This window comes from Helicoverpa armigera, chromosome 3 (assembly GCF_030705265.1).
Source record: "Helicoverpa armigera isolate CAAS_96S chromosome 3, ASM3070526v1, whole genome shotgun sequence".
Classification (NCBI taxonomy): Eukaryota; Metazoa; Arthropoda; class Insecta; order Lepidoptera; family Noctuidae; genus Helicoverpa; species Helicoverpa armigera.
The window spans coordinates 12728825-12751108 of record NC_087122.1 but is presented as its reverse complement, the minus strand read 5'-3'; the positions used below and the strand labels follow the sequence as shown (position 1 = coordinate 12751108).

The following is a 22284-nucleotide window of genomic DNA, read 5'->3' as shown; positions in this document are numbered from 1 at the left end:
CAATCACAACATGCTTGTTACACAATTAAAAAAAAAAAACATTTTAAAACATTGTTCAGAAATTAATGTAGCATAATTGAATGCAAAAAAATAAAAGAGAAAAATAAAAGCAAAAAAATCATACCTTACGAAAGAAAACAAAAACGGCGCTCGTGCAGGCAAAGAAAAACAGGAAAAGGGACGGAACGGGAAATAATATCAACATTAAAACAAATGCAAAACTTATAACAAAGCACGCTAATAAACATTTAAGTAGGAAATTCACTCCAAATAATATCATCTGTTTCTTTACAACCTAACGTTACTTACATACAAACTATTCTGTACTTAATACCTAACCTAAGCTGCGATATCTTGCGAAGGGACAGTGATAAAGCCTTTATTTAAAACTATTTCTGAAATAGTGCAATAAAGACTGGACGCCCTTTTGTAAATATTACAACTACAATTTTCATGCCCAAGACAAAGAATTAAATAATTTACTTATTTCAGTCGCGTGCATGAAAACGGTGCTTAAACTAGCAGTATACTGCTCAGATCAATAAAAAAAAAGATTCACAACATAATTCACAGATCAAAACGTAATAGAGAACAAATTTTGGCGGGCGACGTCACCGTCGGATGAGCCAATCAGAACGAAGAAGAGATAGAACAAGCCTACGCTGATTGGCTGTCAGTACCGGACTGTTTAGTTGCATTAAATTGTGATGCAATGGCACTACGTTATACATTCAAACATAGAAGAACGTAGCTATTTGGTGCGCTTTTTTGCAGAATGTTTACTGAGATAAAATATGCTACAAAATAAAGTGCATTGTTTTAAAGTTTGAAATGTTTAATAGACGAACACAAGAGGATTTAGTATGACAGGATGATCTCAGTAAACACACGTGTGGAGGGATGGAGGAGAGGTAGTTAGACGAGCGTGGCGAAGGCCTGCGAGGCGGAGTCGGGGTTGGCGGCGGCGGGCGGCCGGCGCTTGCGCCCGTACTGCCCGATGAACGACCCGTCCTCGTTCATACCCGCTGCAAACGTTTGACGTACATGCTAATGCTTAGCCACCACACACATGCTTACGATAACTTAGCAAAGCATTACAGAACATAGCTCAACAATTTTCTTTTAACTAATTAAATCTTTGGTTAAAGTTTCAAAGTGAATATAGTTCTGTAACACGAATTGAACTGACCAAAATAATGAAATTCTCCCACGATTTCAATTAATTTTTTTGTCCTCTGTTTAGATCAAATGAAATAATGGAAATTTTTGACCAGTTCAATAAAAAAAAATATAACGTGCTTTTAAAAATTAATGACAATGCAGCAAATTGGCTAACAATTAAAAATAAAGACACTGCACTAAAAAAGTTAGAAACTTTTAAAAATCAAGCTTAGCGCCAATCGAAAACGAACAAAAACTTTGTCTAGGCTTTTTGCATACAATGAGTGACCAACGCCAAAGCTTCATGAAAATGCCCACATAATCGAATCTAAATTATATTATGAAATATGAATATTATTTATAGCTTTAAATTATATTATTGAGGTAAATATAGAGCCTGTAAATAAATTGCATGGTTCAAATTACCTCCTACATTCAACAAAATAGTTTTAGGGCTGATTTTTCAATCGCCAGATAACTTTTATCTGAGGAATATGTTTGACGTTTTGACAGCTTTTGTATGGAAAATATGTCAAACCGCCATATTTATTCCTCAGATAGAAGTTAACTGATGATTGAAAAATCAGCCCTTAGTCAATTACAAAAATGGCCCTAACATCCCTTTTTTTTTGTAATATAACTTATAACTACCCAAGGTTGGTCACCCACTGGCCAATGAAACAGTCAACGCCATAGAAAACAGCATATCACACAAAAGCAGCGACATGTATAAGAGAACATACCGGTCTCGCCGTCGCCGTACTCGGCCATGGAGTCGGTGTCGCTCTCGGGGCCGGGCTTGGTGCCGCTACTCATCGAGTGACGGGACTTGTTGTCTAGTCTGGAATGTCACGTAAGCAATAAATTAGATGAGAGATTATTATGATAATTATGTCTCTTATATAAAAAAAATGCATGCTCTGTTTTATACCTCGCTCCTAAATAGGAACTCAAAAATGTCATATTTTTGAGTTCCTTAAAAATTAAAACCTCATTTCGAAGTCTCCATGACATTTTTTAATTTCATTAGTGTTTAAACGTGTTTATTTTTATTGAATTAGTGTCTATATAAATTAATTTTCCTTTGACAGGATCTTGTTCCTTTGACAGTGGGTTGTGCAGAAGCGTGCACCTTCTCCTTTGACTTTATTCCATAAAATCATTACACACTTTAAAAGAATGAGAGAGAAAGAGAAATGTTTATGAAACTCTCGCGACATAAACACAAGATATCCCCTTCCTTATAGTGGCTCATTGCTAAACCTCATCAGTTTTAAAGACTAAAATCAATTAAGAATATACTAACGGATGCGTATACTCATGGAAGCCGGCGTCAGCGTAGTCCCTGCGTCCATGCGCCAGCTCGCGGTCGTGCACGTCGTACTTGCCGCCGCGGTTGCGCCGCACCACGCACACCAGCACCAGCACGAGCAGCAGGAAGGCCAGCGCCAGCATCACGCCGATGAACCAGCCCGCCGTCGCAGGCTTGTCGCCGTCCGGCTTCACGATTGGACCGTCTGGAAAAGAGATATGCATTGTTAGATTATGTATATGTAACTCTGACATTGCCGGTCTCAAGCCTGGACGCGAAAAGAGGAACCTACTCTTATTATATCTGTATTATTCATTTCTTTACATAATAATCGGACTGTTATTCTTTCAAAAATAAAATAAAATTTCTTGAAAATTTACTAGATCGATCAAACGATTAACATATAGAGTGATAGTAGCAACACCCACTAAAAACAGAAATTCATAAAAAAAAAAAAAATTCAGATAACTATAATTTGAATTTTGGTCACAGCTCAACTCAAGTTTGAAACAAAAACTATAGATCTACATTATTTTTTTAAAGATCACCATTGGTGCGTGCTTAGGTATATCTTTATTTGAACATGTTTCATTTCAGATAACCTTTCAGCTTAGTCTCTCATTTCAGATAAGCTGAAAGCGAAACTAAAGAAAGAGACTAAATGAGATGAATAAGAGACTTTAGTCAGAAAAAGTAACCGATAACATTTTTATTTACCCCTTGTAAAAAAAAACATAAGATGTATACAGGAACCTTAAAACATACATAAATGCAACAAGAGTACGAAACAAAAGTACATTTCCCTGCGCAACAAGCTAAACATATTTTATCTCTTCATCATACATAAAGGAGAGATATAAGGGAGGGCTTACCAATGGTAGTATCGACATCCTTGATCTCGCTGGCGCTGAAGTACTCTCCATCATGCGCCGTCAGCTTCACCTCGTACACCTGTCCCGGCTCCAAGCCCGTCAGGATCACGTAGTCATCATCCGTCACCTCGTTAGTCTTCGACCAGTCGGGGTGACCCTTCAGCTTGTACCACGCCACGAAGTGAGTGCCCGCGTGACCGTCCAACGAAGGAATCCAACGAACCAAGATATGCGCAGTCCCCTCCTTAGCAGGCAGTGTGCTCGTCTCAAACTGTGGAATGTCTGGCTTGGCCTTCTCAACTGATTTCGTCGACTGTTCCACGAAATACTTGTCACCTTCCCCAGCCTTAGTCTTTGCTCTGATTTCAATACGGTACTTGGTGTTGGGTTCGAGTCCAGCCAACTTTGCGCGGTCGAACTTAGGGTCGATTTCCTTCTTCCTTTCTTGGGTGGGTCCTAGAGAAGTGCCGGTGACTTTTTGGTAGTAGATTTTGTATCCGGTGAGGACTCCGTTTTCATCGATGGGTTTGTCCCACTTGAGCAGCATGGCTGATGACCCGATGGGGTACACTTCGAATGACTTCACAGTGCCGGGTTTGCCTTCAGGGGTGTGGAAGCTGAGGGTGTCACTGGGTGGTCCGTTGAAACGGCCGTTGTATACTAAGATCCTGGCGTTGTTCTTCTTGAAGGGCTTGAACTTGCTGACTAGAGCGCTGGAGGCGTCGGCTTTGACCAATATTTCCTTGAGGCGGTCTTCCTCTCCATCCACCCAGGTCTGTATCTTGTATCCCTTGAAGTGTCCGCGAACGGACTCCGGTGGTACTGGGTTCCAGTTGAGTAGAGCAGTGGTGCCGGTGGTGACCTGCACGAGGGTGAAGTTTTGCGGCGCCTGCAGGGGCACGTCCTCGCCCGACCAGCCGATCACTTCTACGGGAGTCACGTTAGATGTACCCTTGTAGTTCACCGCGGTTACCTGGGGGATTAAATTAGTCAATTACTAGACATATCATCATAGCCATTAATGAGATTTTTTATGTTACTGAGGTCACAAATATTGCAGGTTAAAACTATACAGTTGTTAAATGTGCTTGATTGGTCGACAAAGTTGTAGAGCTTATTGTTAAGTACCAGTATGTAAGTAGTATACCTTAAGTTTGTAAGGCACGAAGGTGGGTGTGTTGGTGACGACGTACTGCGTCTGCTGCCAGTCGCGGACCTGCTCCTCCACCCAGGGTTGACCGGTGATGTTGCGGCGCCAAGTTACCAGGTAGTAGAACCCGGGACCATTGTGCTCGATTTGTGGCATTTTCTGGAAAATAATCAAGCCAATAAGAAATTGCATATTTTTTTACAAATGAAGTGATTTGGAGAGTAAAAAGTACTCTTCAGTACAATGGAAAGATAATCTGGTGGACAAGATACGTTTAAACTAGAGCGAATGCTAATCTATGTAATTATTTTAGAGAGAGAACAACGAAATAATGCTCTTGCTTTGGCACTCAGTTCTTCTAATCTTACACAGCAATGTATATAAATCATTTAGTCCACATTATGTACCTCCCAAGAGATGACCATGTTGGTGGGGTCGGAGCCCTCGCCGACGACGTTGTCGGGGTTCTTGTAGGGCACGTCGGGCTGCGTGCTGCACACCTCGGAGTGCGACGACGGACTGGACGGCCCGATCTTGTTCCACGCGCTCACTCTGCAATCAAGTACATTCTTATTTACTAACCGTATGTAGAAGCAAATTAATCTCTTATAGGGAGTGTAAGGGATTTGAATTGCAAGGCAGCGGACAGAGCAAATTGGTCAGTCACTCGGTATTGAACACTGCTTTTCATCTGACTGTCGGCTGTACCGGGTGTCGCAGGATGCTGATGTTATAGCGACAGTTACCTGAAGGTGTAGTTAGCCCAGGGACTGAGCTGGACGGTCCAGGAGGTGTCGATGGCTGGCACGTTGTCGCTAGCCGTGTACCAGGTGTCGGGCGTGAAGGTGGTGTTGTACTGTATAGAGTAGCGGAGTATGGGAGCTCGGTTATCGCCCATGGAGTGCCAGCGGAGGGTAGCGGTACGCTCGTTGCATTCTACACCTTCCAGTTGCGGTGGGTTTGGCTTATCTGTAAAATTCCGTTACGATTAGAACAAGTCAACAATAAGTATGGAAAGTAAGGACTATGCTAGGGCCATTACATTAATTTAATTTACATTTACGACGCTTGGGAGTTCTCTGTAACGCCCCGGAGTCCAGATTTAAGTTGGATAACCGGCAATAAATTCAACCGGCAAGTTATCGCTTGGAACCCGAAATAAACTGAAGAAACATGTAAGGGGTCACGTTTAACCCCTCGGGAAAAGTATGCGCGATGTTAGATCTACATGTTGTTCCGTCAAAACTTGAAGTTAAACATTTTACCGACAATATAGAGCAGCTATCATAACAGAAGTAATTTTGGCAATTTGCCAAATAGTGCAGTATTTAGTTGTAACTGGACGAGAGCAGTTAACATTACGACACATCATAAACTTTGTGCTCGACAGGATTTATGTCATCATACTGAGGTTGTTACAGATTCTGTAACCTTTAGAATGATGGTCGAAGATATAGAGCTCACGACACTGGAGTTGACATTGTCTTTCCAAACTCGGAATTAGAAATGAGTAATCAAGTTAGAATTACAAATTTTATTTATTTATTAGTGGTGAATTTTAGGCTTTCATTCAAAACTTTCATGGTCGACATATAAATGTAACCATTTTTAACACTGAAAAAAATACACTTTACCTACAAACCCTATACCTATACCTCCTTGGCTTACAAATCATGACATAATATTACTACAAATAAAACCACATTATCCACAATCAATAAAAAGACTTACCCTGAACAGTAAGCGTAGCCTGAGCCCTAGCTTCATCAATGGCCGTCTTCGCAATACAAGTATACTCTCCGGAATCCAGCTCCGTGGTATCAGAGATCAGCAGAGAATAATCATTGGTCATGCGGAACCGCGGCTGATTCTCGAAGTCTATCTGCTGGCCGTCGTTCAGCCAAATGATCTGAAGCTTGAGCGAGTCGTCTGCGTTGGCGTTGCAACGGAATGTGGCGGAGGAACCCGCTGCGACTTCGTAGTGCTCCGGCTTGTCCGTGATCATTGTGCGTTCTGTGGGGAGTTTTGGATATTAGTCGAAAGAACTAAAATATAGGACTTTGAGAATATTTTAATTTCTAAAGCAAAATATTAATAGAGAATTTAAGAAATGACAGGTTATGAAGTATTTTTGCAGCAAGTGAGATTTAAGTGCATTTGTTATGTTATGGCATACATAATATAGTAACAATAGTCATCATCAGCCTATAGCAGTCCACTGCTGGACATAGGCCTCTCCAAGTGCACGCCACTGAGATCGATTTTCGGCTTCTCGCATCCAGCTCCTGCCAGCCGTCTTGCGCAAGTCATCACTCCACCGTGCCTGAGGACGTCCTACACTACGTTTGCCGAGGCGTGGTCTCCACTCTAGAACGCGTTTACCCCAACGGTTATCGGTTCTTCGGCTAATATGGCCAGCCCACTGTCACTTCAGCTTGCTGATTCGGTGGGCTATGTCGATGACCTTGGTTCTCTGACGGATTACCTCATTTCTGATGCGATCCCTCAGAGAAACGCCGAGCATAGCCCTTTCCATAGCCCGCTGAGCGACTTTAAACTTGTGAACCAGCCGTACCGACAGTGTCCACGTTTCGGCTCCGTAAGTCATGACAGGTAGGACGCACTGATTGAAGACTTTTGTCTTTAGGCACTGTGGGATCGACGATGTTAGGACTCGACGTAGCTTCCCAAATGCAGCCCAACCCAACTGAATTCTCCTATTCACCTCGTCCTCAAAGTTGTTTCTACCTAACTGCAATGTCTGCCCAAGGTATACATATTTCCGAACAACTTCGAGAACGGCGCCGTGTATCGCAATCGGTTCCGGTAGAACATGTTCATTGAACATGACCTTGGTTTTGTCCAAGTTCATCCGTAGGCCAATGCGTAGAGAAGATTCAGCCAGGTCGTTCAGCATCTGTTGTAGGTCCTGCAGCGTTTCCGCCATGATGACGATATCGTCAGCAAATCGCAAGTGAGAGATGTGTTCACCATTGATGTTGATGCCGCGTCCTTTCCAGTTCAGCGTCTTGAACATATCCTCCATTGCATTAGTGAACAGTTTCGGGGAAATAACATCCCCTTGTCTCACTCCTCGATGCAACGGTATGGGAAGGCCCATACCGTTGCATCGAGTTTGCTGATTCTGTACTTGGACGGACATTGTAGCGGCTTCGTAGAGACATCTCATCACTTGGATGTATCGCCAATCTACTTGACAACGCTGCAGGGACTCCAGAACAGACCAGATTTCAACCGAGTCAAAGGCCTTCTCATAGTCCACAAATGCTAGACACAGGGGCTGATTATACTCTTCGGTCTTCTGTATAATTTGCCGCACTGTGTGGATGTGGTCTATGGTGCCGTATCCGCTCCGAAATCCAGCCTGCTCCGGTGGTTGGAATTCGTCGAGTCTTTGCGCAAGTCGGTTCGTGATTACTCTTGAGAACAGCTTATAGACGTGGCTTAGGAGGGAAATGGGTCGATAGTTCTTCAGCTGGGTTTTGTCTCCCTTTTTGAAGAACAGGACGACAACACTCCTACTCCACGCCTCTGGAGTTCTCCCTTCAAACAGGACGGCATTAAAAAGCTTCTGGAGCTCCACCAGTAAGGGGTTTCCTCCTGCTTTTAATAGCTCTGTTGTAATGCCATCCTCGCCAGGGCTTTTCCATTTTTGAGCTGTCTCAGAGCGATCTCGATTTCGCCACTGCTGACTTCTGGCAGGTCTTCGGTGAAATGGCGTGTTAATGTGGCTCTAGAATCCTCATTTCCGGGATCAGGTCGAGATGCATGCGATGCGTATAACCGGCTATAGAAATTTTCCACTTCCGAAAGGACTGCCGGCACCGAAGAAACGACTTCTCCACTTGTTGTGGTCAGCTTCGTCAAGTGGCTTCTTCCAAGAGATTGTACGAACACCTTTGACCCCCGATTCAGCTCAATTGCTCTTTCAATGGCAAGAGTATTGGAGCACCGGAGGTCGCGTCGTACGTGCTTGTTGATCTCTTGGTTTAGAGCCCGCTTAGCTGACGAAGTGACAGGCGGGTTTTCACGTCGTTTCTTCATAAGCCCTAATGTCTCTTCCGAAAGCTTTGATTTCTTGTCCTTACGCTGCATGTTACAGAATCTCGAACCTTCCTCCCTGAGGATCCGAACCACATATTCGTGGTTCTGGTTAACGTCTGTTGTGGTTTCCACGGCGGCAAATCGGTTCTCCAAATTTAACTGGAACGTTTCAGATCCTGTCATGGTTTGGAGCAGTGTTGGTCGGAGCCTGGCCTTCATCAGACGGAAACGTTCGGCCTTGAAGTTGATATTCAGAGAGCCTCGGACAAGTCGGTGATCGCTCCCGGTATTAAACCTATTGATCACAGAGACGTCTCTGAATATATGCTTCTTGTTCGTCATGATGAAGTCAATCTCATTTTTAGTCATAGTGTCGGGGCTTTGCCACGTCCACTTCCTTTGGGGCTGCTTTTTGAAAAAGGAGTTCATCAAAAAGAGCCCCTCGCGTTCGAGGAAGTTGACGAGCATTTGCCCCCTATGATTCCTGCTTCCAAATCCATGGGATCCTACTGCCGATTCGCCGCAAATCTGTACTCCCACTTTAGCGTTAAAGTCCCCCATGACAACGGTGTAGTGGGTCTTTGTAGTGAAGTGGAGGGCCTTTGATATATCATCAAACATATCCTCCACTTCATCGTCTGAATGTGTCGAGGTCGGTGCGTACACTTGCACTACCTTGAGGCTATACCTGTCGGTGAGCTTTATGATAAGGTACGCTACCCTGTTCGACACACTAGACACCTCCACAACGTTATCAGCTAGGGACTTATTAACCAGAAACCCAACGCCACCTTGGGATTGTTGGTCTCCCTCTCGGAAGTACATTAGGTGACCTGATTCGAGGGTTATGGTGTCCTCCCCCTCTCTTCGAACTTCACATAACCCTAATATGTGCCACCTAATCTTCCCAAGTTCCACCTCGAGTTGCGCCAGATGCGAGTCAAGCCGTAGCGTGCGGCCGTTGTACGTCGCAAGAGTCAGTTTATTTTGGTGGCCTCCCGTAACCCGGAGATTCTTCGCACCCCCTGTCCCACCGTAACCACGGTCGCCACCGTGACCGGGAATAGCGGGACTGCCGGGAACTAGGGGCCGTGGCTTTTTTGTGCTGCTCATGGAGGTATTTAGCCTACTGCTATCACGCTGGCCAGACGGGTTGATAGAGGGTTTTTTTCCGAGTTTTCCTTCTCTCGCACTGGTGTTCGGTGCATTTTTTTACTCCATTAGTCGACTTCTACGACACCCACTGGAAGAAGGGGTAGCGACATGTGTATTCTTAAGCCGTCGCTACACGGCCGAACAATAGTAGTTAAATCTAACTAGTACATGGCGCAAAAATTATATACTTGTTAAATTTTATTAAGTGGTCATTTCATCAAAATTTTATATGGCTTCCAGTGTTCAATGTTCCATTAGTCAGACAATTAGAGAATATTTTATGCTAAACACTTACTCTTAACATCAAGTGATCCGTAAGCGGACTTCTCCCCGAACTTGTTCTTCGCGTAGCACTGGTAGGTTCCCATGTCGGTGTACGCCACCTCATGGATCACTAAGTCACCGTCCGCGGTTATGTTGTATCTGAACAAGGATACGAGGTTAGGAGGTTGATATTCCACCAATAGTTACCCGTCTTTGGAAAAGAGTCTTCTAAAACTACCTATAAATAAGCGGTTACCTTATCTATTATGAAATACAGAATATCAAAAGCTATAATTCTATCTTTAATGGATATAATGATTGTATTTTTATAGGATAAATACCCCAATTATTTCATAGGAAAGTTTATACTAACCCTTTCTTCTTTAACCCCCATACTTTGTGGTACTGAAATACTTTTACAAATATGTTATGTCTATCAGTTAAACAGAGAGAACCAAAAATAGAACACAATCAATTCGCCTGATACATCCAAAAAGTCAAGTCACTTAACAAGATTAGAGGATAAACTAATAAATAACAAGAAACAAAAATATCCCAAAATAACGTCATCCGTTGGGACCTTTAAGGAAACCTATTTATAACACACTGTAATCTGTTAACACAGGTTAATCTTTGCCCTTTAAGCATAAATAAAGATCCGTTTCCATAGAAACATCTAGAAGGAATTAATAAGAACTGTTGCTTCATCAATCACAAATTGTATTACAAGTACAATAAATAAGCTTCGAGAAAATACTCTTGATCGATGTTATACGTTGAGCGATGATGTTAGACCAATGAACTATAAAACCCCTTTTCATGTCCCGAGGGAGCTGAAATCGGATAATATTTCCTTCAGTAAACACGACTTAGAATGTTCAGATATGCGATTCAGAGCTGTAATCTTAGTATGTTTGTTCGCTGTGAGAACGTGCAAAGACTGAACATTTGTGTCTTCTTTATAAAAAAATATTCGCCAATTTTATAACAAGCGTTTTTATTTTAAAATGGTTGTCATAAATTCTGCAATATCTTCTTTTACATCAATCATTCGGATCTTAGTTCTTAAAAAAAGCGTTACAAACAACCCTCATTCTACCATCTAATAAATCAATTTTTGACGGCAACAAAAACTGAGTGATGTATCAGTCATCATGACCTTTTTAAGACTTGGAATCAAATAAAAACTGATAAGACACTAAATTCCAGACATATCCCACTTATCTAAGGAATTAATAAAATAAACCGCGTGGGTAAATGTTTTCTAGGAATAGATAACAATGAATAACTTAAGGATCTTCGAAGCGCTTTAGACGCGTTTGCCCCATATGACAAATTCAGAAATCTCGTTAGAAGACATTTTCGATTCTAAGCAATATTCAAAGTTCCCTACCACCTGAGAGAAAGTTGTCATTTAAGTTACTTACTTCCCACCAGTAACGTCAACATCGTCCTTCATCCATTTGACGATGGGCTTCGGCGCTCCAAACACTCTGCACTTGAGCACAGCCTCGGAGCCATCCACCCTGGTGAGGTTCTCTGGTCCCTCCTTGATTTCTGGCGGGATTGCTGCATAAGGAAACAAGAATTAGAACATTATAAAAAAATTGTGTGATTGCCCATGAAGTCCATAGTAGCCCATGGTACAAAATGTTTATTTCAGTGTTCGCCTTAAGGTGATATTATAATAGGAAGAAATGCGAAACGTTATCCAGAGATCCTTACGAACTGCTTCGTTCACTTTCATTGATCATCACGCACGCTCCAGGTGCGAGAAGGTTTTAAGACCAGGCATTTTAAGACCAGGCATTTTAAGGCCATGATCAATAAGGTCAATATGCCCTTCAATTAATGATTTACAAAGTAAATATAATTTGAGAGACAATAAATGTTTTAATGAGCTAAATTGCTGCTTATCGCAGAGAAGTGTTTTCTGAAAATCATCGCGCCGTAATTTTGATCCCTCTTTTGATTAATTGGTCACGTCCCGTCTCTCGTTTATGTGCTATTGTTCACCATTTTGATTTCAAAATTTTATCAATTACGCCACCGTAGTATGATGTTACCAAATCGTATGAATAAAGCATTGAACTGGTATGCACCAGTATTATAGTCTATTTTTGTCAAAAGCACTCCATAAAGTGTCTGTTTTCCCCACAACGTGGACTAACAAACAGGTACATAAATCACAATGTAGAAGATGGTAAGTGCATAATAATATCCGTGGGCTATATTTCTCGCGGATAGCGGGTGGGCGTGTGAATGTGTGTCGCGAGGATGTGGCCAATAGACGGCTACTAGAGACATCTCGTTATACACACATGAATTCCTAAATTGTCCCAGCCTATATTATTTGAGGCTCTTGATGAATACGTAAGCATATTACACGCTTGAGCTGTCTTTAGGAAACATGAAAGGTCTTTGACGTCATCGAAATGAACATCATTAATATTAATTCTATGACAAGAAAGTAATCGCATGTCAATGATGTCCTTGTCAATAGCACAAAGATAATTATGGGTTCGATTATAAGAATTATAGTACAACAAAATATTCGAACAAAAAATCAGTTACCTAAGCTCTTTTCAACAACACAGTAATATCGAATAACCCAATTTAACCATTACATAATCACATAAATTATATTGGATCATCTCAAAACGAACCCCCCATAAACAAAATAGGGGAGAAGATAAATAAGGTGGAAATAAACCTCAATATAAAAGGGAAATCAGGGCGATTACACAAATTATCGGATTAGCGATATAAGTTTGTTATTCCGGCTGTTACGCTCGAACGTTTGAAAGGCTAATTTATAACGATGCCATGTTGATATGTTATGATTGGCGCATTAGGGCGGCGATGAAAACAAGCGTTTGTTCCAAAATTATCTTTGAAGCTTTCAGCACGTACAACTAATATTTTGTGGAACGAAGCCCGCTTTTACTGTGGAACATTTCAGAATTGAAAATATCTTCCATCCTGCCTGTAGTATTCGAAAATGCTAATCGGTTTAATAGTTCAGCAAATATGAATACCCAACCCAAGCCCAGTTCTTAATTTGACATTCATTGTTGACACAAAATTATTACAACGACCCGAGCGTCCTTGCTGGATGAAATATTTGTGCAAACATTGGCCTCACCTATCGGCAAGCATGTTGGCCAAACATTGTTAAACATGTTGGCTTTGTCTGACATGAATGGAGGACACACGCGCCGGTGGTGATATAACATAGTATTCCCCGTACTTTGCAACTGTCCATCTTAATCTCAAAGGACTGTACTTCCTACTTTGTTCTCTTTATTCGTTTCATTCATTCTATTAAGAGTGCGGTTTAGGAAGACATAAGGTGCTTAGTAACTTCGTCTCAGGAGATGTTGTTCTAATCTTCAAAGCTTGTTATTAATTGAATTTGAAATTGGGAAGAGACAAAGTTGAAGCGCAAGCACAATTTTCAATAATCCCGAGAGTATAGGTACGGATCAATTTAGGTACTACGCAATTTTACATAGAGTTCAAAATGACTAACAAAAATTATTTTAAAAGTTAGCAGACTGCCAAATCCTTCAATTACATTCATGTCGAAAAGTTCTGAGAAGTATTAATTCCTAAAATGCTTTTACAAGTGCTTAATGTAATTTCATTTATGCCATATTAATTTCATATTCAATTTCATTGTAAGTGATTGGACAGCATATTTTTGTAGCATCATACAGCTATACACGTAGGACAGATATTAGGGGAGAGAATAAAAGCGGACAACACGCCGTAATAGGAATTTCCGATACCACAAACCTCTGTATTCATTATTGTGGATTTTGGGGATGACTCACATCACAATAGGTTACTGAACTCAGATAGAGGAAAAAAATTCGGATATTAATCCATCCACACCCTTCGGCGCTCCCATCTTTGTAGTTGGGGTTAAATTCAACCGTTCAGGTAAACTGGGGTGCTACTGTAATTTACAAGCGTATTGCGCGTGAATGGATGTCTGATAACGATCACGATACGGGCCAAAGAAATGTTGCACTTTTGAATGTTTCTTTAAAAGTTTTTAATACGCGTGTAATAAAAAGACGGTTTATTGTTGTTATTCTGGCAGCTGCCGGAGCATGCTGTCCGGAGCAGTTTTTGTTCAACGCGACATCAAAAATATTGGTTGTTGTTAAAACTCTAACGTAACTCCCAAAACAAACTGCGCTACAAAATAAGTTACGCTTGGAACGAAAAAATTACATCCATTTATTAAGTTTATCGAATCATATTTAATCGCATTTCAGCATAAACGAAACATAACTAATCGGGAACAATGGTCGCAAAACAAATCCGATAAGTAAGGAGGCAAACAGCATATCAAGTAAAAGGCAGACATTTTTTCAACCCCCAAAGGGCTTGAGTTACGTCATAAGCTCACGCTATTTAGCAATTAGTGGGGTGCAGCTGCATACTACGGCCGTAAAGTATGAATGTGGAACGGTCTCGCTTCTAACACCACCCGATATGAATTGCACTAGCATTTCAGTAGTTTACCAGCCATACGACAGAGTACGAGACTAATTATATGCGCGTTCGGCATTCTGTGCATAACTATAATTCTCGTATTATTTTTGGACGACAGTTCTAGATCTAGAATTCACACCATATCTTTAACTCTAATAAAACCACAATTTTCTCATTTGGCTGGGGCATATACTTGAGTTGTCCTAAAATTGACCCTTGGAGCACTCTACGTTTTACATAAGATTGTGTATCAAATATGCCCAAAAAAATGACCCGTACTTATAGGTATATTTCTTAAGTTGCTAGTCATAGTGAGATTCCACCATAAGGTTTACAATGTACTCTATGTCACAGCAATGACAGAAAATTAAAACCTCATCTTACCAACACTGATAAGCAGCTACAATAAACTCGTCGCGTATTTAGTGAGCTGCGATTAAAACCTAAGGTCGAACGTGACTCCCAGTCGTTTTGCCGTCTGCTTATGAATTTGTATCTCTTGATATTAAATTGCATCGCAGATAAGTACCGTCTGAGATGTTATAGACACGTTTAGTGTGTAGTTGGATAAGAAGAAATGAGAATTTGATCTTTAAGGACATACTAGGACGACGAAAGCAGGATCTTATATGAAGCGACTGTAAAACTTTTACGTTTCACGTTCATATTTCTAGCAAGCTCCAGCTTAAGGAAACATCTTCATAAATGTTTTATGAACATTGCATAGTAAATTCCTTTCATCATAAAACATACAAAGCGCATCCTCAAAAGCAGAACCAGCGAAACCTGTCCAATTCCGAGAAAAACTGAGCTTCAAGCTTGTCATACAAAAACGAAACACGAATGCTTCTGAAAATCAATCTCGCGCAGTTTAAATCATTACTCGGTGCTGAATATATTAACATATGTCGTCAATAACTTAAGTGTGAGTGACGTGATTTGACTTATCGTGCCGTGTGGTCTCCCGCTATGAGGATCGTCGTGTACTTTGCTGTGTGCACTTAAATCATGTCTGAATGTAGAAATTGATAAAGCTTGTTGGAAAATATTTTGCGTACTCTTACAAATAATAGAAATGAAATAACTATGAAATCGAAAATATCAAATGTCAGTGAACCGAAAAGTTTAGTTCCTACTTAAACCTATTTACTTATGCAACTTGTTCGACCCGATAAAACAAAGATCAAACGCTTTTAAATCACAATGAAACAAAGCTTAACACAGCAATTAATGCTGAAACAATTGACACAGTAGCAATTCCTCTTAATTACGAAACTATCGGCCGGGTCTACAATGTCAATACTCGGGCGGGTCGAAGCATCCCGGGGTATCTAGGTCATGGCTGGGACCTGCGTAATCCCGGGCTGCACCGCGTCATTCCTGCTATTTGTATGCACAACCGGTTTATTCGGAAACTAATTTGTGTGGAGTTTGAGCATTTAAATTGCTTTGGAATACGTGCTGATCATAATCGGAAATTATATACGAGGAACAATGCGGTAATGGATTTTATACAAGTCTTATACTGCAGATGAAATAGAGGTAGTGGCATTTTCCTGCTCATAACTGGAATAAAGGAAAATCAATACGGTACCATATTGAAAGAAAGCAAAAAGATATCTCGACTTTGTAGCCTTGAAGGCTGAATGGGTTCGTATCGAGAGGCGTGCTCTATCGCGTCTGCTTCAAGTGCCGCGAGATGATTTCTAGTCGAGGGTCAACACTTATTAGGAAAGTAATGACTACGAGCGTAAACTAACATTAGAGCATTTTCCATATGGATTTAAAAACATCATAGTATCAAATTGTATTCTTAAGAAGATATGTCGCAATGTTAAGCCACTTATCTGAAAAAATATGCGACCAAAAGTACCAACTTCACATTTTATAATTTTGAATTTCAAAATATTTCACGTAGTTTTGAACACGCAGATCGTAAACAGCCCTCACGCCCGAGGCTTTTCACTATGAATTAAATAAGCTTGCTGTATAAATATGTAGTGTGGAATTCACCGATAAGATTTAGTATGTAAATCTAATTAATTAAGCCCTTTTTAGTGTTACTGGTAGGCGCGTCACGCGATCCAATGTCCAAGCTTTTAAGGCTAATAGGACGGTATTACTTCAAAATTATTTATTTTCAACCCAGAAGAAAATAGTCCTGGTGAAAACTTAATAATTTAGGTAGGTAGGTAATTTGTTACAAAATGAATTTATCAAGAAAATTGAGCGTAGATCCAATAGTCTTGATTGATTTACCGAGGGCGAAAGTGATTAGCACAAAATATTAGGCTTCAAGTAATCTGTCCGTAGGCGCTTTGACAAGGAACACTTAATAGTCTCATCAAAATTCATCTTAACAAGGTCTCATTAGAACTGAAGTTGAAATTTATTTATAACGAGAAGACACAAACTAAGGGTCAGTTCACACCGAGACGCGACGCGGCGCGACGCTGCGCGCACATTTTTCACAGAGCGACTCAGAATATACTTTATTCACTACACGAAAAGATACACATTACATTGTGCGGCGCAGCGCGGCGCAGCGGCGCAGCGCGAAATCATTGGCCTCTTTGAGTATCGTCGCGTCGCGTCGCGTCTCGGTGTGAACTGACCCTAAGATAAAGAAATTGTACTTAATCATTGTAACTTTACGAAATATACCTCAACATTTTGAGGTGTCAAGTATCCATATTCTATTTAATTTAAAGTACTTATTTGTAATTTATCTGTTAATTTACTTTGCAAGAATTCTGGCATTAAATTAAAGCCCGACTCTTATGAATGAGCGTGCGACCATGACATAACGTCATACGTTCAGATATGTAATTAAGAAATGTGTTATAAGACCAAGATCATTCCTATTTGTTTCAGAGTAATGAAAATGGCCTCTGTGGTATTAATTGCTTTCCGGGTTTTGTAAAACTTGTACGAGAAGTAAAATTCAAGTTTCAAAATATGTAATCGTTACTTGAAGATTTTCCTTTGGCTATCGATTTTTCCTCAATCAATAAATACAACATTAACAACAGTTCAATGTACTGTCTACGCCTATAGAAGTGCATCCCAATTCTACATTAAGCGAAAAAGTGCCGAAACTATCAAGCTAGGAACCCCAACAGGGAGAGAGACAGACCCAACATTGCAAATGGAAATCGATTAAGTTCTCCCCTACGCAAACCGCTTGTATAGCAAATCGATAACGATTCCGATGTATTTATAGCTGTCTCTATACAAATGTTACTAGGATGAACCCTCCCATCCGAAGCAACAAAATAAACTACACAACAAATAATTGTGAAACATTTCCAAGAAAGAAATATCTTCTACTATGGTTATTATTATGAAAAACTTTCAGACTCTCCTATTCATGATTGTATTAACATTTTCTGTAATTCAATAGAAGCAGGACTGCGAACTACGGTAGGGTGTATAACTAGATCGATAAATATAATTTCAATGGGCATATCGATCCCTCCCACATTATACATCGCAGACCAACTGTGACGTTTCAAGAGCAACTTTTTTCTCCACACAATAAAGATTTATTCCCAGTATTTATGAGTTCATCTAGGAGTGACTGGGGCGAATGCCAAGTGGCACACATATTTCAAGAAAATCACGACTATATTTTTTGCCACACAAGGCTTATTTTGGGTTGCATGGACAAGTTTATGTGCTTAGGTACATTAGGGTCATAATTAAGTATGAGTGACAGTTTATGGTGGTTGTAGCTTTGTCGTTTCTTTATAAAAGTTAGTGAACAGAACTTGTTAGGAAGGAAGCGGATCGCTATAAAATTGTGCTGTTTATCGAACTTGTTTGTTCGAGTTGTGTGAACTCGTAGAGTAGTCCAAAACTGCAGAATGTTATTTGTAAATTAAGTTGACGACACAAACATAACATGCGTGGAACTACCAAGTTTAACAATTACTGAATGAATTAAGTTTCCACAGGTCGATGTTATAACAACGTAACTGAAGTGACCTAGTTGAAACAGTTAGAAAATTATATCCAACTCTTTACAATAAATGACGTAATTTTTAAGATTAGATGCATAACTTATAGTTTTCGTAAATGTTAGTAGTATAAAAATGAATAAACAGTTATAAAAGCAAATATTTTTCAAAACAGTTTCAGAAAACTTGCACACTAAAATGTTTCACACCTCAGCTTTAAAACAATGAACATTAAAAAAACAACGCTTGAGCTGAGCAAAGAAACAAAAATGTAGGACGGGCCGGCGCCATCGCTACCGACGGAACGCCGACACAGGAAGAACTCGCATACATTTTACAAACATTTCGCATTTCTACCAGTTATAGTGGAACACTGAATATGTAGGCAATAGGATATGTGAGACAGTTACAATAACGAGTTACATTAGCTTTCAATGCGTGACGCATTCTAGTGTATCGATTGATAAGACCAGTTTTTGTAGCACGCATGTCCAGTGCGGGTAACCTTCCTTTTATCTAGACTCGTGAGGATTAAGGCTACCGAGTGTAAGCTGGTTGCGTTGCTAGTTGGAACTATGGTAAATAGAATATTACTATTCTCTGTTCGTGTGTACTGCTTGTAGCTCTCACTGCAGGGCTTTATATGGTTTTATTCCATGTTACTAGCGAAGTGAAAACTGTCGATGTTCGACAAAGTCTGCTATATTAGAAATCTCTTCTTTTTAGGTAGTCCTGTAATACACATTATAAAAGACAAAAAAATAAAAACTAGGTACTCACATTGAACATTAATGTAAACATCTTTGTACACGTATCCAATGGAACTGGTAGCGTTACATCCGTAGTTGCCAGTATCCTTCTTCACGAGATTCGTGATGATAATGCTGTTGGAGTTCACTTGTCTCCTCGGGTTGGGCTCAGCTTGTTCTATAGGCTTGCCGTTGTGGATCCACGTGATCTTAGGCACGGGAGTACCACCAGCCTCGCACTTGATCTCAGCAGTCTCGCCTTCAGCTAAGTTCTGGAATTCCGGCTCCACCGTGAAGAATGGTGCGGCTAGGAAACAAAAGATTGTATTAGAACCGGTTTTATTTATATGTTATGTAATAGATAACCTATTTATGTATTTTTTTTTTAAGAAATCTTCTGTTAAGGTTCTGCCAAAAGTTTCGATATTAACATTAATTAACACTAACATACTTTCCAGTACCTAAAAAAATAATATAAACTATGTGCTATCGAATAACACCTACAAACAAGCTTCAACGTTTAGGAGGAGTAGAATTAGCATAACTGAATTAATGTCGCTTTGAACACTTCGGATCCTATACGATACCAAAGTTTGCTCGTGTATCTAACATCAGGTTAATTCACTTTTGATTAAATACAGTGGGAATGAAACACACATTAATCACTCAAGTTAGGTAACGTGGCTTCGTCATATTTTACTTAAATTGACTTCATAAAATCTTCGAATCTTGGGTGGTTGCCATAAATTGCTCATTTCTCATAAAACCAGGTCAAGCTTAACGTGATTGTATCTCTGGACTTCTCCCATATTGTGTATTATTTTATTGTATACTGTTTGTTATAGAATGGAGAATAGGTGATGTCACAGCCAAGTATGTCCCTTTAGATATGTTTGCTGGCATTTATTGAATAAAACTTGTGTCATTTCCATCTCTTTGATTCTATTGAAACAATTATAAACCTGAGTACTATGAGCAGAGTCATAGAGAATTTCCAAGACTGGATAACTCTGTATTGAAGACTACTATCTTCAATACGATCAAGACATTCAGAATACCTTGTACAGTATACAGCGCAAAATACTTTTTCTCACCGCCCCATTGTGTCTCCTACCGAAAACAGAGACAAATAAACAAATGTATATGGCGCTGACTTATTCTACATTCTCAGTGAAGTGTTTTCTTCAATTTTGTATTGTGTATTGTATTTTAAAAGACGGTAGATCTCGAACGACGCTAGTACAACAATAGCTGGCGGCGATTACGGCAGACTGCATGCAAGTGCTCGCAATCTAGACGAATTGTTGACGAAACAAAATGGAGAACTACAGGCCCGAGGCTTTTCATATGCTTTCCTTAGAGTACGCAAGACTTTGTTGTTCGTAAGTGTGTCTTACTTTGCACAATCAAGAGTAAATTGTAGTCTTTGCATAAGATCTTACCTGTAGATTTTGTTTTCGAAGGCCTAAATTTCAAAAGAATAAATAAAAGACCACCAAACTGGGCAAATTTTTTAAGTACATAAATAAATTCCTACGGCGAAAAAGCGTCAAGTTATACAGTCCGACAGTTAAATCAGGAATTCCGGTAGACTAGCACCGCACTGGTACGCTCCAGGAAATTATGACCGTCCTACAAGTTGATGTGATTTCGGATATTACAGTTTTATCCGATAAACTTTTTCAATAAGGGGTCACCAGCTATGAAGCTATAGCGTTTGTCGTCATCGGAATTAACTTGGAAATTACTTTATTGGCGATTTGATCGATAACAACTACTTCACCGTGGGACGCCGGCTTAGAATTGCGCTCCCCCCAAATCATCCCGTGGGTGTCGTAAGAGGCGACTAAGGGACAAACCGGAGGTCGGGCAGCAGCGTCCTCCGCGTACTGCATACCCTCACTGCGATCGCCAACCCGCCTGCCAAGCGTGGCGATTAAAGGCAATTACCCCCCAATGAGAAGCACAGAAACCAGGCCCCCAGTCCCCGGCAGCTCCGCTATCCCTGGCGCGGGTAGCGGTCAAGGTAACGGCGGAGCAGGGGGTGCTAAGAATCTCCGGAAGAGATCCGGCTACCCACCCCCACGACGACTGGCCCTGGTAACACACAACATACGCACATTGAGGACTGACGAAAAGATCTGCGAGCTGGAAGAGGAGTTGAGCAAGTTACATTGGGACATTATAGGGTTATGCGAAGTCCGTAGAGAGGGAGAGGACACCGTAACCCTGAAGTCTGGTAACTTGCTCTACTACCGGGAGGGCGACCAAAAGTCCCAAGGTGGTGTCGGGTTTCTCGTTCACAAGTCCCTCGTAAACAACATAACAACCATCGACAGTGTGTCGAACAGGGTGATATACCTAATACTCAGAATATCCGAAAGATATTCGCTGAAGGTCATTCAGGTATACGCACCGACCTCGTCACACTCCGATGATGAGGTGGAGACTATGTATGAGGACGTAAGTAGGGCCATACATAGTTCCAAAACCCACTTCACTGTTGTTATGGGGGATTTTAACGCTAGGTTGGGCAAGAAAAGCGGTGATGAGTTGAGAGTGGGGCAATTTGGATATGGGCAACGGAACCCTAGGGGACAGAGGCTGGCTGACTTTCTGGAGAAAGAGGAACTCTTCATGATGAACTCTTTCTTCCAGAAGCCGCCTCACAGGAAATGGATCTGGTTGAGTCCCGATGGTTTCACGAGAAACGAGATAGACTTCTTCATGACCGACAAGAGACGGATATTCAGTGATGTCTCTGTGATCAACAGGGTAAAAACCGGAAGCGATCACCGAATCGTAAGAGCCTCACTGAATATCAATGTTAAACTTGAAAGGTCCAATCTGATGAAGTCTACGCTCCGACCTACTCGGTCCCATATTCAAAACCCGGAAAGCTTTCAACTCGAGCTCTCTAATCGCTTTGCTTGCCTCGAGAACTTAGTGTCAGTGGACGAGATCAACGACGGGCTAGTGGAAACTGTCCGCACGGTAGGGGCTAAGTTTATTAGACCTTGCCGTAAAGATAGGCCTCATAAACTGACCGACCAAACCTTAAACCTCATGGTTGCAGTCTTCCCACGACGCG

General features: G+C 40.9%; 1 protein-coding gene across 3 annotated transcripts in view; it reads right to left on the bottom strand.

Moving 5' to 3' along the window:
• Window positions 1-22284, bottom strand: part of Nrg (Neuroglian) — a 43345-nt gene that overhangs the window by 4859 nt on the left and 16202 nt on the right. Inside the window, exons 6-16 of one of the 3 annotated variants that reach the window (XR_010278190.1) lie at window positions 19225-19500; window positions 11407-11548; window positions 10011-10138; window positions 6227-6508; window positions 5242-5464; window positions 4903-5047; window positions 4493-4654; window positions 3346-4318; window positions 2468-2678; window positions 1905-2002; window positions 125-1025 (exon numbers count right to left, since the gene is read on the bottom strand). Coding sequence is in view for 2 of the 3 variants with exons in the window: in XM_064043706.1 (XP_063899776.1) it covers window positions 968-1025; window positions 1905-2002; window positions 2468-2678; window positions 3346-4318; window positions 4493-4654; window positions 4903-5047; window positions 5242-5464; window positions 6227-6508; window positions 10011-10138; window positions 11407-11548; window positions 19225-19500 (2698 nt within the window). In the remaining variant the exon portion in view is untranslated. The remainder of the gene's footprint in view (window positions 1-124; window positions 1026-1904; window positions 2003-2467; window positions 2679-3345; window positions 4319-4492; window positions 4655-4902; window positions 5048-5241; window positions 5465-6226; window positions 6509-10010; window positions 10139-11406; window positions 11549-19224; window positions 19501-22284) is intronic. The other 2 variants (XM_064043706.1, XM_064043705.1) reach the window with 2 other exon arrangements.